The 13,511-nt window shown below is 42.3% G+C and overlaps 1 protein-coding gene across 1 annotated transcript in view; it reads left to right on the top strand.

Annotated features, from left to right (window-relative positions):
* The window catches only part of LIPA (lipase A, lysosomal acid), a 28,471-nt gene extending 18,432 nt beyond the window's left edge, over nt 1–10,039 (top strand). The window contains exons 7-10 of the mRNA XM_015571102.1: nt 599–745; nt 1,287–1,358; nt 7,182–7,253; nt 8,539–10,039. Of these exons, the coding sequence (XP_015426588.1) occupies nt 599–745; nt 1,287–1,358; nt 7,182–7,253; nt 8,539–8,772 (525 nt within the window). The 3' untranslated portion in view covers nt 8,773–10,039. The remainder of the gene's footprint in view (nt 1–598; nt 746–1,286; nt 1,359–7,181; nt 7,254–8,538) is intronic.
* Nucleotides 10,040–13,511: the final 3,472 nt, after the last annotated feature.

Genomic DNA, 13,511 nt, shown 5'->3' with positions numbered 1-13,511 from the left:
CAATTCATCAAAGTCAAGTGAAACTTGAGATGGCCCTGGGATGAGTGATCATTGAGGCCCCTTCCCACTGTAAAAGTCCACTGCAAATTTACTGGATTTTCTGCCTCCCTTTCTTCATTTGAAACTTTAAATGCACATCTGTGACATCTGCTGTTGCCTTAGTAAACAGATTGCTAAGGTACCTTAGTTTGAATGTCCACTGGTAACCATTTCTCTTCTTGTTGAAAATTTATCTTTATTGTTGAAAGTATTACATATGTCTCCCCTCATTGACCCCCTCCACCCCTCTCCCATTGCCTCCCCACTCCCCCCTCCACCCAGGCCTTCACCACACTATTGTCTGTGTCCACGGGTTATGCATAGATGCATATAAGTTCTTTGGTTAATCTCTTCTCCACCCCTCCCCCCTTTCCTTCTGAGTTTCGTCAGTCTGTTCCATATTTCCATGTCTCTGGTTCTATTTTGTTCGTCAATTTATTTTGTTCATTAGATTCCACTGGTTACCACTTCTCTCCTGTCTCTGCTTCTGAGGTGGTCACAGAGGCCCGTGTAGCAGAATGAAACGCTGAGGTGTTCTTGGGTTTCTTTTTCTTTGCAGGATTTATTTGGGGCGAGAGAATTTCTCCCCCAGAGTGCATTTTTGAAGTGGATGAGTCTGCATGTCTGCAATCATGTCATTCTGAAAGAGCTTTGTGGAAATGCTTTTTTCCTTCTGTGTGGATTTAATGAGAGAAATTTAAATATGGTATGTATGTTTATAATGAGACTTGCTTTAACTTTGAATGATTTTATTTTATCTGTGAATATGCTTATTTGTGTTGGAGCATGCTGGAGAGGTAGGAATGAATTTATATTTATTCTAGTGACTTGTTTCTTTTAAAAATTATTTAATTGTTTAAGCTTGGAATGGTCATTCACACACACACTAGTGAATTTTTTAAAGTGATACTAAATGTTCTTGTTTCTCATGATAAACGTAAGGTGTAATTGTTATATAAAATTCTGGAAATTCAGAAAAGCATGAAGAAGGAAATAAAAATGAGCAGTTATCTCAACCCATACAGCCCCACGGTTACCCTGTTGCCATGTACTCTGTGTGTGTGTGTGTTTGTACATATTTTTCTATGACATATTTGTAGTCAAAGAATATTTTTCTGCTCTTAATATCATATCATGGAGATGGTGGCTCTGTGGTTTTTAATGCTTTGAAGTGCAAAATTTGTGTATTATCAATGCCTCCTTAACACTGTTTTTTAAAATTCCTTATTTCAACCTTCTTTTTGCAGTCTAGAACATCTGTGTATGTGACACACTCTCCCGCCGGGACGTCCGTGCAAAACATGATACACTGGAGCCAGGTAGGCATTCCCGGAGGGCAGTGGGGTTTGTGTCAAATCAGGGTCAGGAAGAGCCGTACATCCCATGACGTACCTCTCTGCCCGCCCTTCCTGCTTCTCTCCTCAGCCACGTTTCTGTTGATGGTCATTTGTTTTCTTTATGTAGCCTGTCACCAGATACCCCTGCCTTTTGGCACATGTTCTACCCTCTTACCTAATGGATAATTTCTAAAAAGGTCCAGTTCTTGTCGCCTCAGGGATCAGTGCACTTTTGTGGGGAGGATGGCCCACCGAGTTGAAGGCAGCTGCTGAACTACCCAGCTCAGTGACCATTGCAGGCCACGTGTGCTGTGTCACGCGCCTCAGCCAAGTACAGCTGCCCCCCCGGCCCCACGGCTCAGGGGCCCCTGGGAAGGAGGCAGCCTCAGCTGTCAGACCATCTGCTGAATGTTACAGGATAGGCTTGCTCCACCCCTCTGGGTGGCAGGCCTCCACCATGCGCCAGGTCTGCAGAAGAGCTGTTGGGTCAGCTGCAATGCAGGCTTCTGTTCTTGTCCCAGCTCCTTTAATCTAGCAGCTGGCCGGGGTCGAAGGCCGCAGACTGAGGCTCAGAGCCCGGCTCTGGGGCCCCATTGTGGTTTTAGGCTCTAACCACATTGGAATGTGCCTCATGAACATTTCTGAAGTCCAGATGCACTGCGGAAGGCAGTCCTGCCCTTTGCTCTTCTGTTCGCTGAGTCATCTTTTTCCAGAAGCATTGCTTTGTGCAGCTGTTTCGTAGGATCTTCTCCTTGATTCTCCCTCCTTGGGCTGCTGGCCAGGGGCTGCCACTCTCTGCCTGCCAAGGGCATCCTGGTGCGGGCTGCCAGGGTGCCTGCTGGCGAAGGCTTCTGCTGAAGGTGCGGGGCCTGGCAGGCTGAGGGCTACGATTCAAGTGTGAAGTTTGGGGGTTCCTATGGTGGGAGTTTGAGGTGTCCAACAAGGTCATTTTATTCATAGAACATTCAGAAGTTTACTTCTTGTTTAAATAATTAGCATTCCATTTTATAAAAACAGTTCCTAAACATAGTTTTTGTATTTGTTTGTTTTGTTTTTTTGCATCGAACTCTATTTTTTTGTTTCCTACTTTTTAAAAAAATACGTTTTTTAAATTAAAAAAATTTTTTTCAATTACAGTTTATATTCAATATTATTTTGTACTAGTTTCAGGTGTACAGCATAGTAGTTGACAATCCAAAACCTAGTTCTTTACTGGGTTTAACAAATAATGTACATTAGGTAGGGTCTTTAAAACTTTGTAAAAAAGACAGTTAGTATAATTTAAATCATACAAGTAGTATGTATTCATTATGAAGTTTAAAAATACATGTGAGTACAAAGAAGAAAATAAATTACCCACAAGTCCCCTACCCGGGATAACTACTGGTAGTATGTTGGTATATTAGGGGAAGTTAACGTTTTCCTTTACCCTCTTTGGGTTTCTGACTGGGTCTGACATAAGACATTAACAAGAGAAAAACATACGAATTTTATTTACATGTACATGGGAGCCCTCACAAGAAAAATGAAGACCCACAGAAGTGACTAGGCCTAAGTGCTTATATACTAGGTTGAACAAAGTAGCAACCGTGGAAAAGTAACTAAAATAAATAGGAGACTAAAGGAAATAAGAGTTATTTTAGCCAGGTTTTTTTTTCTTTTTTTGAAAGGGATACAGAGATAGAAGCATTGATGAGAGGGAAACATTGATTGGGTGCCTCTTGCATGCCCCCTACTGGGGATCAAGCCCCCAATGAGGGCTGAACCTGTGACCTCTTAGTGCATGGATGATGCTCAACCAACTGAGCCACACCAGCAGGGCTTACCCAGGTCATTTTATACAGATTTCTCTAGGCCTCCCCTCTATATCTGATAATAAGAACAGTCTTCCTTCTGGCATAGGGGTGGCTTCTTTCACATGGGAATATTATATCTTGCCTCAAAGGAAGGTCAGTGCATCTTCCTTGCATCTACCGTTTCTTACACTCCTTTAAATCAATAATTAAAAAATGGCCAAAGCAACATATTTTGTGGTGGCAGGTCCTGAAATCTCTCAGTGCCATCTTCTATTTTTTCTTTTCTGTATAATTGGTTTCATTACAAAAGTAGGATTACACTATGCACGTGTTAAAATTATTTTAACGAAATAGCTGTATATTTGCTAAGTTGCTGAATCAGAGATGCCATCATACAGCCTTAAAATAGCTTTTGTTTCTCATGATACAGTGCAGACATCAGTGCCACGGGATCGGGGTGGAGGGGGTGTGACAGTGCTCCGGGGAGTCACGCAGGGTCCCAGCTCCCCCGCACAGCAGCTCTGCCCCTTCTCCTGGCATGCTGCCCCTTCTACCTGGTGGGAGCCGGTTGCCTCCCTGTGTGTTCCAGCCCCCAGGAAGGAAGCATTTAAGGGATGTGGTTCCTCCCCTGGTGGCCATGTGCTTAGCAAGAGCTTTGGGGATGAAGGAAGCAAGCAAGAATGGGCAATTAGCTGTCTCTGCTGTAATCAAAAATACCTTTGCAGGTCAATAACTAAATTTTAAAATATTTGTAACAGCAGACAGTTTTCCTTTGCTTAAATTATTATTATTAACACTAGAGGCCTCGTACATGAATTCATGCACAGGTGGGGCCCCTCTGGATGGTCTGCAGGGATTGGGCTGAAACCTGCAGTCCAATGCTGCCTGCTGCTCCTGCTCATCCGGCCCCACTGCGCCTGCCGTGGGCTTGCGCCCAGTCAGTCCCGATCTGGAGAGGCCGTGCTGCTGCAGCAGTGCTAGCCAGCCATGAGCCCTGCCTCTGGTGCCCTCCTGAAGGAAGTGGCCTGTGGGATCGGGCTGAAACTGGCTCTCTGACATCCCCCAAGGGGTCCTGGATTGCGAGGGGGTGCAGGGCTGGGGAGGGACTGCGGGAGGGCTCCAGGACATGTCTCACCCCATCTCTCCCAGTCCTGATCGAGGCTGGCCAGCCAGGGAGGGACACAGGAGGTTGGCTAGCTGGGGACAGACCGCAGGAGGGCTCCAGGGCGTGTCCCGCCCATCTCGTTCAGTCCCGACAGGCCGGACCCCAGCAGCAAGCTAACCTACTGGTCAGAGTGTCTGCCCCCTTGTGGTCAGTGCACATCATAGTGAGCATTTGAGCGGCATTAGCATATTATGTCTTGACTGGTTGAACAGTCGACCAGTCATCGGACAACCGGACACTTAGCATATTAGGCTTTTATTATATAGAATTTTCATCATTATTATTGTAATTGTTATTTTTGCTACGATAGCTTATTTTTTTGCAATAGTAAACCATTCTGGGACAGATATTCTTGAATTAAAGATCTTTCATTACTTTCTTAGGGTGCAGTTGTAGAAGTAGACTTAGTGTCCAGAGGGAGGCATATCTTTAAGATTTCTGATACAGATTGTACTTTAGAAAAGTTGAGCCTATTGACATTTTTATCACCATTCAAGACTTAAAAATAATTTTTAAAATGTCACTTTAAAATCCATCTATCCTATTATCCTAATCGTGTAAGTATTTCCTCCTCATCTTTGGTCACATAGGATTTTCATATAAGTGTAACCATGGAGCTTGCTCACTTTCGTTTTCTGACTTTTTCCCCCACTTAGTATTATTTTTAAATATTATTCTAGTTTATTATCTTTGTATCTACAAAAGTGGCATACCGTTGTGTCTATTGATGTTACATGATGTATATAACCAAATGGCTATCATTGGACTTTAGCTTATTTCCATGTTTTTGTTACTACAAATAATCATCTTCACATTTCTCTCCTTCTGAGGTTTCCTATGACGTTAGGCACAAAAGTCAAGTTTAGAAGTTCAGTCTGAGCCCTAGGCAAGTTTTTCCTGTGTGTTCCATACTCATTAGGGTGCTTTATGCAAATGTGAAAGACATATGTGAGAAAGCGGGACACTGTCTACAGCGGTGAACAGCTTGCGCTGATATTTTTTCACTGACAGCCAGGGCTAGAGCACAGACACCCTAGCAGGTGCTGTGCATCCATACTTTGTTCTGCTTGTTAAATGTGCCACAGGTATTTAAACTCTGTCCTTTACCGTGGGTAAAAGCAGATGCTAGCATTTCTCCTGTGGAAATCCCCTGTGGCCTCCGATCTCACGCCGTCTTTTATTACATCAGGCAGTAGAATTTTAGGCAACGGGTAAGACCTGGAACCTCACATGAATCAACAGCAGTTCCCACAGAGGATGTTTTTCCTCTTTACCAGACGCCACCTGCTGGCCAAAGCTTGAACAGTTTCCAATTCATTTGGGTTGCCGATTTGGGATTTAAGTCTTGACATATTTTTAATTTGGGGATATGTATAGAGGAGGTGTGAATTTGAATTATTTAAAAATTTAAAAATAAGTTCCCTTTAAATACTTTTCTATCATGCTATCTATGCATAATTTGAATTTCATATACAATATTATTTCATGACTCTAGTTAGAATTGTGCTGGTGTGCAGTACAATTTGGTGATTATTCTGATACTGGTACTCAAGAAAAAGTGTCAAAACAATAAAATTATTAAAATATTAAGTAATAGAACTAGTCAAGTAGAGCAAATATATAGAAAATATGGAGATTATATATGGAGCTTATATATAAGCATACCAGATATGTTAATACATATATGAATATACAATGATTATATTAATTTATATAAATATGTGATTTATAATTAATATTTATATTCTAATCTACATACATGTATATTTATATATATTGTATGCAATATCCTATCTAATAAAAGAGAAACATGGTAATTAGTGTCACTCTGCTACCCTTCCCATTGACTAATCAGGGCGATATGCAAATCAACTGCCAGCCAAGATGGCGGTTAACCGCCAACAAAGATAGTGGCTAATTTGCATACTGCAGGCAGGATGGGACAGCACCATTCTGCCTGCCCTGCCGCCATCTGGGCCTGCTATCTGTGACCTGATTGGCGGGCGACCCCTGTGTGACCTGACCCAGGGCTGGCGGGCATGACCCTGGCGGTCCACCAGCTGTCACGCCCCCAACCGGCCCTCCCACCGGGAGATCCGGGCTGGCGGGACACACTTTATCAGTCATTATTTGCATCAGTGTTGTTTTTACAACATGAGTTTGTTGTTATATCATTTTATTATTGTTTATTTATTAATAAAATTATGTATTATTTTCATATACATTGTACTCATTTCCTTTTATCTCTCACACTTTTATTATAGAGAAAGGGCAAATAGCAACATTAAAATATTTCCTCTAATTAATTCCCTTTCAATGTGCATGAATTTTGTGCACCTGGCCACTAGTATATATATATATAATTTCCCTAGGTAAGATAGTTAACTTTTTGAAAAGTTTAAGTTTTACATTTCAGTAAAAAATGTCAGCATGAAGTTTATCCAATGAGTGCGACCACCGATCTAGGGTGGGGTAAAAGTAGGTTTACAGTTGTTTGTATAGAAAATAATAATTAATTAATAATATAAGAATAAGCTCTGTGTTTGCATACTCACAGCTGTAAACCTACTTTGCCCCAATCCTGAATAATTTATAGCATGTCTATAGCTGCTTTATTGTGTCCTACAATAGCTGTTTTCCAATCATACAATAAGAAATTGAGTCACTTAGGAAAGGAGAGCAAAATAGTGCCATTTATTTTAAATTGCAGTTTGGAAATGAAGAGTAAACCTGATTATTGGCATACAATTGATTTCTGGGGGCGTGGCCAACTCTAGCAACCTGTGCTGTTATCTCAAACATCTGTGTCAGATAAACTTTTTGTCCAAATTATCTTCTTTCTAGACTTTTAAGTTGCAAAAGTTCCAAGCCTTCGACTGGGGGAGCAGAGCCAGGAATTATGTTCATTACAACCAGGTAAAGTCTTCAATGTCTTTAGAAACAGTGGGCCCTGCAAACTCATCCAGGAAGTCAGCCCAAGTTGTCAGGATTCTGGGCTCCGGGCGGTGGAAATGTTTGGGAGAGTTGACTAGATAGTGTTTCAATCCCAGAACAGCCTGAGCTTTGTGGTTGGTGTAGTGGCCTGGGCGTTCCCTCTTTGTTATTTCCTTGGCCCTGTGTAATAATTGTCACTCTCACTGTTGTCATACATGACTCATCCTGATCAGGAACTCAGATGTAGAGTCAGACAAGCCTAGGTCTGTGTTCTGATAGCTGGAGGGCCTTGGCCAAATGACATTACCTAAGCCTTTTCTCCCATATGCAATTAACTTACCATTGTTTTCATTTTTAAATATATATTTTATTATTGAGAGCATTACAGATATCTCCCATTCCACTCCCCCGCCCACCCCCCCCACTTATACTCCCTCCTCCCCGCCCTGACACAGCACCCCCCAGGTCTTCACTAGCCCATTGCCTGTGTCCATGGGCTATGCATGTCCTATATAACAAAAGCATAGGATGCAAATTGTCCCCTTGACCAGGAGTTCATCTGGGAGTTTGACCAGGGGGCGGGGCCGGTCAGGGGAAGGGAGGGAGTACCCGGCCAGCAGCCACCAGCCGCTAGGGACCCTACCAGTGCATGAATTTTGTGCACTGGGCCTCTAGTAAGTACATAAGTTCTTTAGTTTATCTCTTCTCATCCCCCCAACCCCACATTGAGGTATGTCAGTCTGTTCCATGTCTCCCTGCTTCAGGTCTTATTTTGTCCAACTTACCATTTTTGAGTGCTGAGTACTCTGAAGTGTAAGGCACTTTGCCATGTTTTACTTTCTTAATTCTCACAAATTCCCTACGATTATTATTAATATTAAAGATGAGGAAACTGAGGCTTAGAGAACTTCAGTGACTTGTGTTACACCCCAGAGGGAAGAAAAGCATAGAAAGGTATGGACTCCAAAGCCCCTTCCCAACCACTGGCTTCTATTGCTTTGAATCAACTACTTGGGAGAATACCTTCCTCCCATCGGATTTAAGCACTTGGTACCATGCCCACCAGGCTCCTATACTAACTGTGCTTTCATTGCGGCTTAGGTTTATTTTTGTTCTGGTAGCGCTGACTTGAAAAGTAAACAGAGTGGCTTTCACAATGTAGTCTTTTATACTCAACGAATGAGTCAGTGTTCAATGGAGATTGTCGGCTGTGTTTTTGTAAATGAAAGCAACCATGACAAAGCTTTCTGTGGGTTTTTCTTTGTAGACATACCCTCCTGCTTACCATGTGAAGGACATGCTCGTGCCGACTGCCGTTTGGAGCGGTGGCCAGGACTGGCTTGCGGACGTCAAGGACGTCGGTATCTTACTGACCGAGATCACCAACTTGGTGTATGATGAGTGCATTCCGGAATGGGAGCACCTCGACTTCATCTGGGGCTTGGATGCCCCTTGGCGGCTCTATGAGAAAATGATCAATCTCATGAGAAAGTATCAGTGAAAGCCAAACAGAAATTTACCATGAATACCATGGTCGAATCATGTTAAAAATTTGTTGGCTTAATTTTTCTAAAGTACTTATTTGTTCTTTCCCAGGCCTTTTAAATTTTCAGATCTAAGAAAATTATGATGTTGAAGATGCCCAATTTTCTCCAGTTAGGGCAGAAATGCACTTGCTTTTATTTTTTTTAAATTGTTTAATCATGGCCAAATACGCAGCTTGTGTCTTAACAATAATATAATTTCTTTAAGTCTTCTAAAAATATCACTGACTTGTGGAAGGTCATAGCCATTCTGCTTACCCATACAATTTAAAAGAGACTGTATTGCTTTTTTTGCTCCACGCAGGACACATTGACCTCTGCGTTGGGCTTTTTTAAACTGTGCTGTTCATTGGTAGATAACCTGACACTGCCTTGAGGAAAGCTCAGGGTGTAAGTATCCTGTTCTCATCTCTTGGCCTTAAAAGACTCTCCAGAGGAATGGCCCTGAGTTTAGGGATCTAATGACTCCTTCTCATGTAGTCGCTCAGTGGGTGCTGAGTCAAAGCCAGTGACGCCTCAGCCGTGTCCGTAATAAAAATCCTACAATGCATTTTATCAAATCTCTCTGTGATAGCTGTTACTTAGCACGTGTTTACATGGCTCAGAGGAAGCAAAATCATTTCAAAGCAAATTCTGCTCATTACAATGCAACAACCGTATTTCAAATACTTGAAGACGGATGCACGCATCCTTCTATATTCTTGAACTCCTCATTGTAAGGCAGGTCATAAACCCACTTGTTGGAGAAGAAAAGTCCTGTGGAGAGACGATGCCACTAGTTTTCCTCAAATGAATGTGCTCTCTCAGCCAGTGGCTGTAGCTCAGCAAGGATGTGTGTTAAACAAAAGCCCAAGACTGCTCCCAGAAGTGTCCTCATGCAGTTGCATGCGAGAGGAGCGTGACCGTGGGTGCTTTCAGATCCCAGGGCAGGGAATCGCTTTGTGTTTTAGTTTTGTGTGTGTCCATGTTTTCGCTCCTGATTTGCATCCCTGTGTCAGGAAGCCCAGGTTCAGCTGCTTTGCTCACAGCCTTGTTTCCTACAGTTCTGTCCGCTGGGCAGAATCACACTGATACGTGTTTCTGATATAGTTACTTCAGCTGCAATAATCAACAATACTTGGTATCGGCTAATATGTGGAGACAGCATAATACTTCCTTGTAACATATAAAAAGTCTTATTTAAACTTTTCAATAAAACTCAGTGAGTCTCAGAGGCTTGACGGATTTAGTGTGTGTGTGTGTCTTTATTCTCTACTTCCCTTTCTCTTTCGGTAAGACTGTCCCTTTCTTTCTCATCTTCTCCCCCTCTCCCTTACTCCGTGTAAACCTCACCGATACTGCCCGTGAACGTTTGATCCTCTCCAATGGGCAGCAGAGAGCGTCTCAAACACAAGGAACATCGGGGATAGTTTGGAAACACTGGCCTTCAGTGTCATCTTGCAGGGGCCACAGAGGGAGTCTGAGTGGACACTAAGTAGTGATTAACCCCATCTGCAGGTAGTGGTCTGTGAAAGGTAGGATCATGGGTTCAAGGACTGTCCATCCAACTCCCGCCATGAACAAGTGAAGCAACCAGAACTGGCAGAGATGAGTCATGCTTCAAGGATCATAAATCTAGATTTTAGGGTCTAATGTGATCTCTCCTATTACTCTGAGCTTGAGGGCAGAAGATATATCTTGCCCCAAATCTAACACACAGCTTAGAATATAGTGAGTCAATAAAAATGTGTGCACTGACAAAATGTGTGAAAAATGATGAACTTTGTCATTTACTGAAATAAAATTAGGTGCACAGGTAACATCTGGGACTGCACGTTTGTGGAATCTGTGTTTCCATGGCAACCACAGAAAAGAGTAAAGCTGTACTAGATCCAAAGGATATACATCCCCGGGAGGATGCCACTCCCCTTTGACCAAGACCAACCAGGCACAAGATTCGTTGCCAGGGCTGGAAAGAAAGGAACGGTGAGCAGGTGTTTTGTTTGTTGTTTTACACCAGTAGTGGCAGAGAGCTCATTGGAGAATGGTTTCAGTGCCATAGGTGACCTGGTTTCTCTTGCTTTGGTTACGGCCATGGAGGCTCCCATAGATGCCCTTGAAAACTTGTGGTCACCAGGCCATAGTAATAAGCAGAGGCTTCATTCTATAGAGCCTACCTTTTATTGGAGTGTTTTTCTTTCACCTCCTTTCCAAATCCCTGGGGATTTTCTTCAGTGTGTGGGTCAGTCTGGAGGTGGAAATGCTGCATAGCCGTTCTTGCTCCAGTGTTATATCTTTGTAACCAGACTGCATTAATGTAGCTTTGCTTCATCCTTGGCTGAGAGTGCAGAACAAGGTTGGAGCATGTGCCTCAAGAAGTGCGGTAACAAGTTTGTAGGAATTCTGACTTCCTTATCCGAAGGGCTGACCGGCAGACCCCGAACGATGGGTGAATGATTACTCTGACACACATTTCTGTGAAAGAGAAGGCTAAGGGGCTGTTTTGCCTTAGGAGCGAAAAGCCCTGTTTGCCTGCCTCCCTAGGCTTTTATTGTCACAACAGCTTGAACTAAAATTAACCTCTAGATACAATCAGCAGGGTAGGCATCCTTGAGAAAGCACCTGCATCTGCAGTGTCTTTCAAACGAGGATGTTTTGAAATCTAACCATAAAGATTCTAGTAAAACACCCAGGACTCACACTTGTTTGGAAAAGTCAAGGCAGGGTCTGCCACCTAAGGCAAGGTCCCCCAGGGGCCTCTGGCCTCCCAGGGAATCCTCCCCACAGACTTTCCAACCAAACCCCATGCTTCCCCACACTTATCAACTGCGTTTAATATATTTCTATTGCCTGGCTGGTGTGGTTCAGTGGTTGAGCATCAACCTATGAACCAGTAGGTCATGGTTCAGTTCCCAGTCAGGGCACATGCCCAGGTTGCAGGCTCCATCTCCAGTGTGGGACGTGCAAGAGGCAGCCGATCAACGATTCTCTCCCATCATTGATGTTTCTATCTCTTTCTCCCTCTCCCTTCCTCTCTGAATTCAATAAAAAATATATTTTAAAAATATATATGTATTTCTATTGAGCAGATCACAAAGATGTCCACAGACCTGTGTGGCAAGAAAAAGACTAGTCAATATTTGCCAACTTGGAGCTCTTGGATACTTGCATGGGCAAAGCCACCAAATGAAGTCACAACTGAGAACAAAATTATGATTTTTTCATTTGCCACAAGAGGGCACTCTTGGCTTTGCTTCCAAACCTTTTCAGAAGGAGGTTTTAGTCCCTTCCTCTGGGGAGAGGCAGAGAGAGAGCTGTTGATTTATGAGCCAGTTTGTCATTAGAGGACTGGTAAGATCAACACTGTCTGTGGTCATTTCTAGGATTATGACTAATCCTGTCTAATGCATAACATCTGAAAAATGTTCTCAAAGAGTAGCTGTGTCCGGAATGTGACATGAAAATAAAAATGTGCCTAATAGAGTGGTCAGAACCTCAGACTTGTGGGGAGGGAACGGAAACGTCTTTAACCTTAGGCCTCACACTTACAAAGGACCAACGTTTAGACTGTTGATATTACCTCCAAATAATGAAGATTATTCTGTGTTTGTGGGTATTAAAGGTCTTAATTTGTTCAATGAAAACATTTAAAATACACTAATTTTAACTCTTTTCGTTCATTTTTTAACATATGGAGAGATTTTCAAAATGTGACCCCTGAAAGGCAACATCAGGTTGTAATAATTCTGATTTTTTAAAAAAATTGTAATTAATTCAAGAGTATTTATTGTATTGTTTTAGGTGCAGATTTCAAGTTCAATTCCAAACTAAGCAGAAAATTCTAAAATTCTCTGCCCACATGTTTTAGTAGTACAAACACAAATACTTTTGCATTTTACATTGTGCCTTCTGGATTTTTAAAGCCTTTTCATAAGGCTTTGATCTTTGCAACAACACCTTTGACAGGTGAGGTATTTTCTCTGTAAATCATTCCCATTAAAATAAATGTTATTTCTTTTGATGGGAATAATTTTATTTGCTATAAAATTTATTTGCAATAAATATATGTATATATTGCTTACTTTAAATAGGTTGATGAGAGTTCCAATATCAGTAGAAGCACCCACACATATGTGACCCAGATGAAACACAAATATAAAGTGTTTAAAACCAAATATGCACCAGTATCTGTGTCATATTCTTCACCAGCATTCCCCCTGTTTTGGCGTGGATAATGAATGTTTTCCAAGTCTTTTGTAAACTGCCTATAAATGCAACTTCAATGCCCCACCCCAACACCACTTTTGATGTAGGGGCATGTGTCTTGAAACTGACACTGACCAGGTTTCGCGCTCAGATTGGCTGTACCGTGCTATGTACCTCTAGCTAGAGGCAATATCTTTTAAACTGTACATTGAGTCCACAAATAACTCTTCAACACTTGGTGTGTGCAAGGTATAATGCTTGGCGCTGTGGGAAGAAATCTCAGAGATAGAATCCGTGCCCTAAAAAGACCCATTCATCTAGCAAAGCTGTTAAATCAATTTTGTGTAAGAAAAGTGTTTAAAGATGCATGTTTGCCGGGAGAAACTAAGATGGCGGCAGAGATAAACACCGGGAAATTAATGCCGCGCACAACAATTGATTAATACCTCAGAAAAACAATACGGACATCATCCAGAACCACAGGAAGCCTGGCTGACTGTAAATTCTACAA

The sequence above is a fragment of the Myotis davidii genome, unplaced genomic scaffold (assembly GCF_000327345.1).
Source record: "Myotis davidii unplaced genomic scaffold, ASM32734v1 scaffold1688, whole genome shotgun sequence".
Lineage (NCBI taxonomy): Eukaryota > Metazoa > Chordata > Mammalia > Chiroptera > Vespertilionidae > Myotis > Myotis davidii.
Note: the sequence above shows the minus strand (reverse complement) of the source record. Positions and strands in the feature narration are given on the sequence as shown.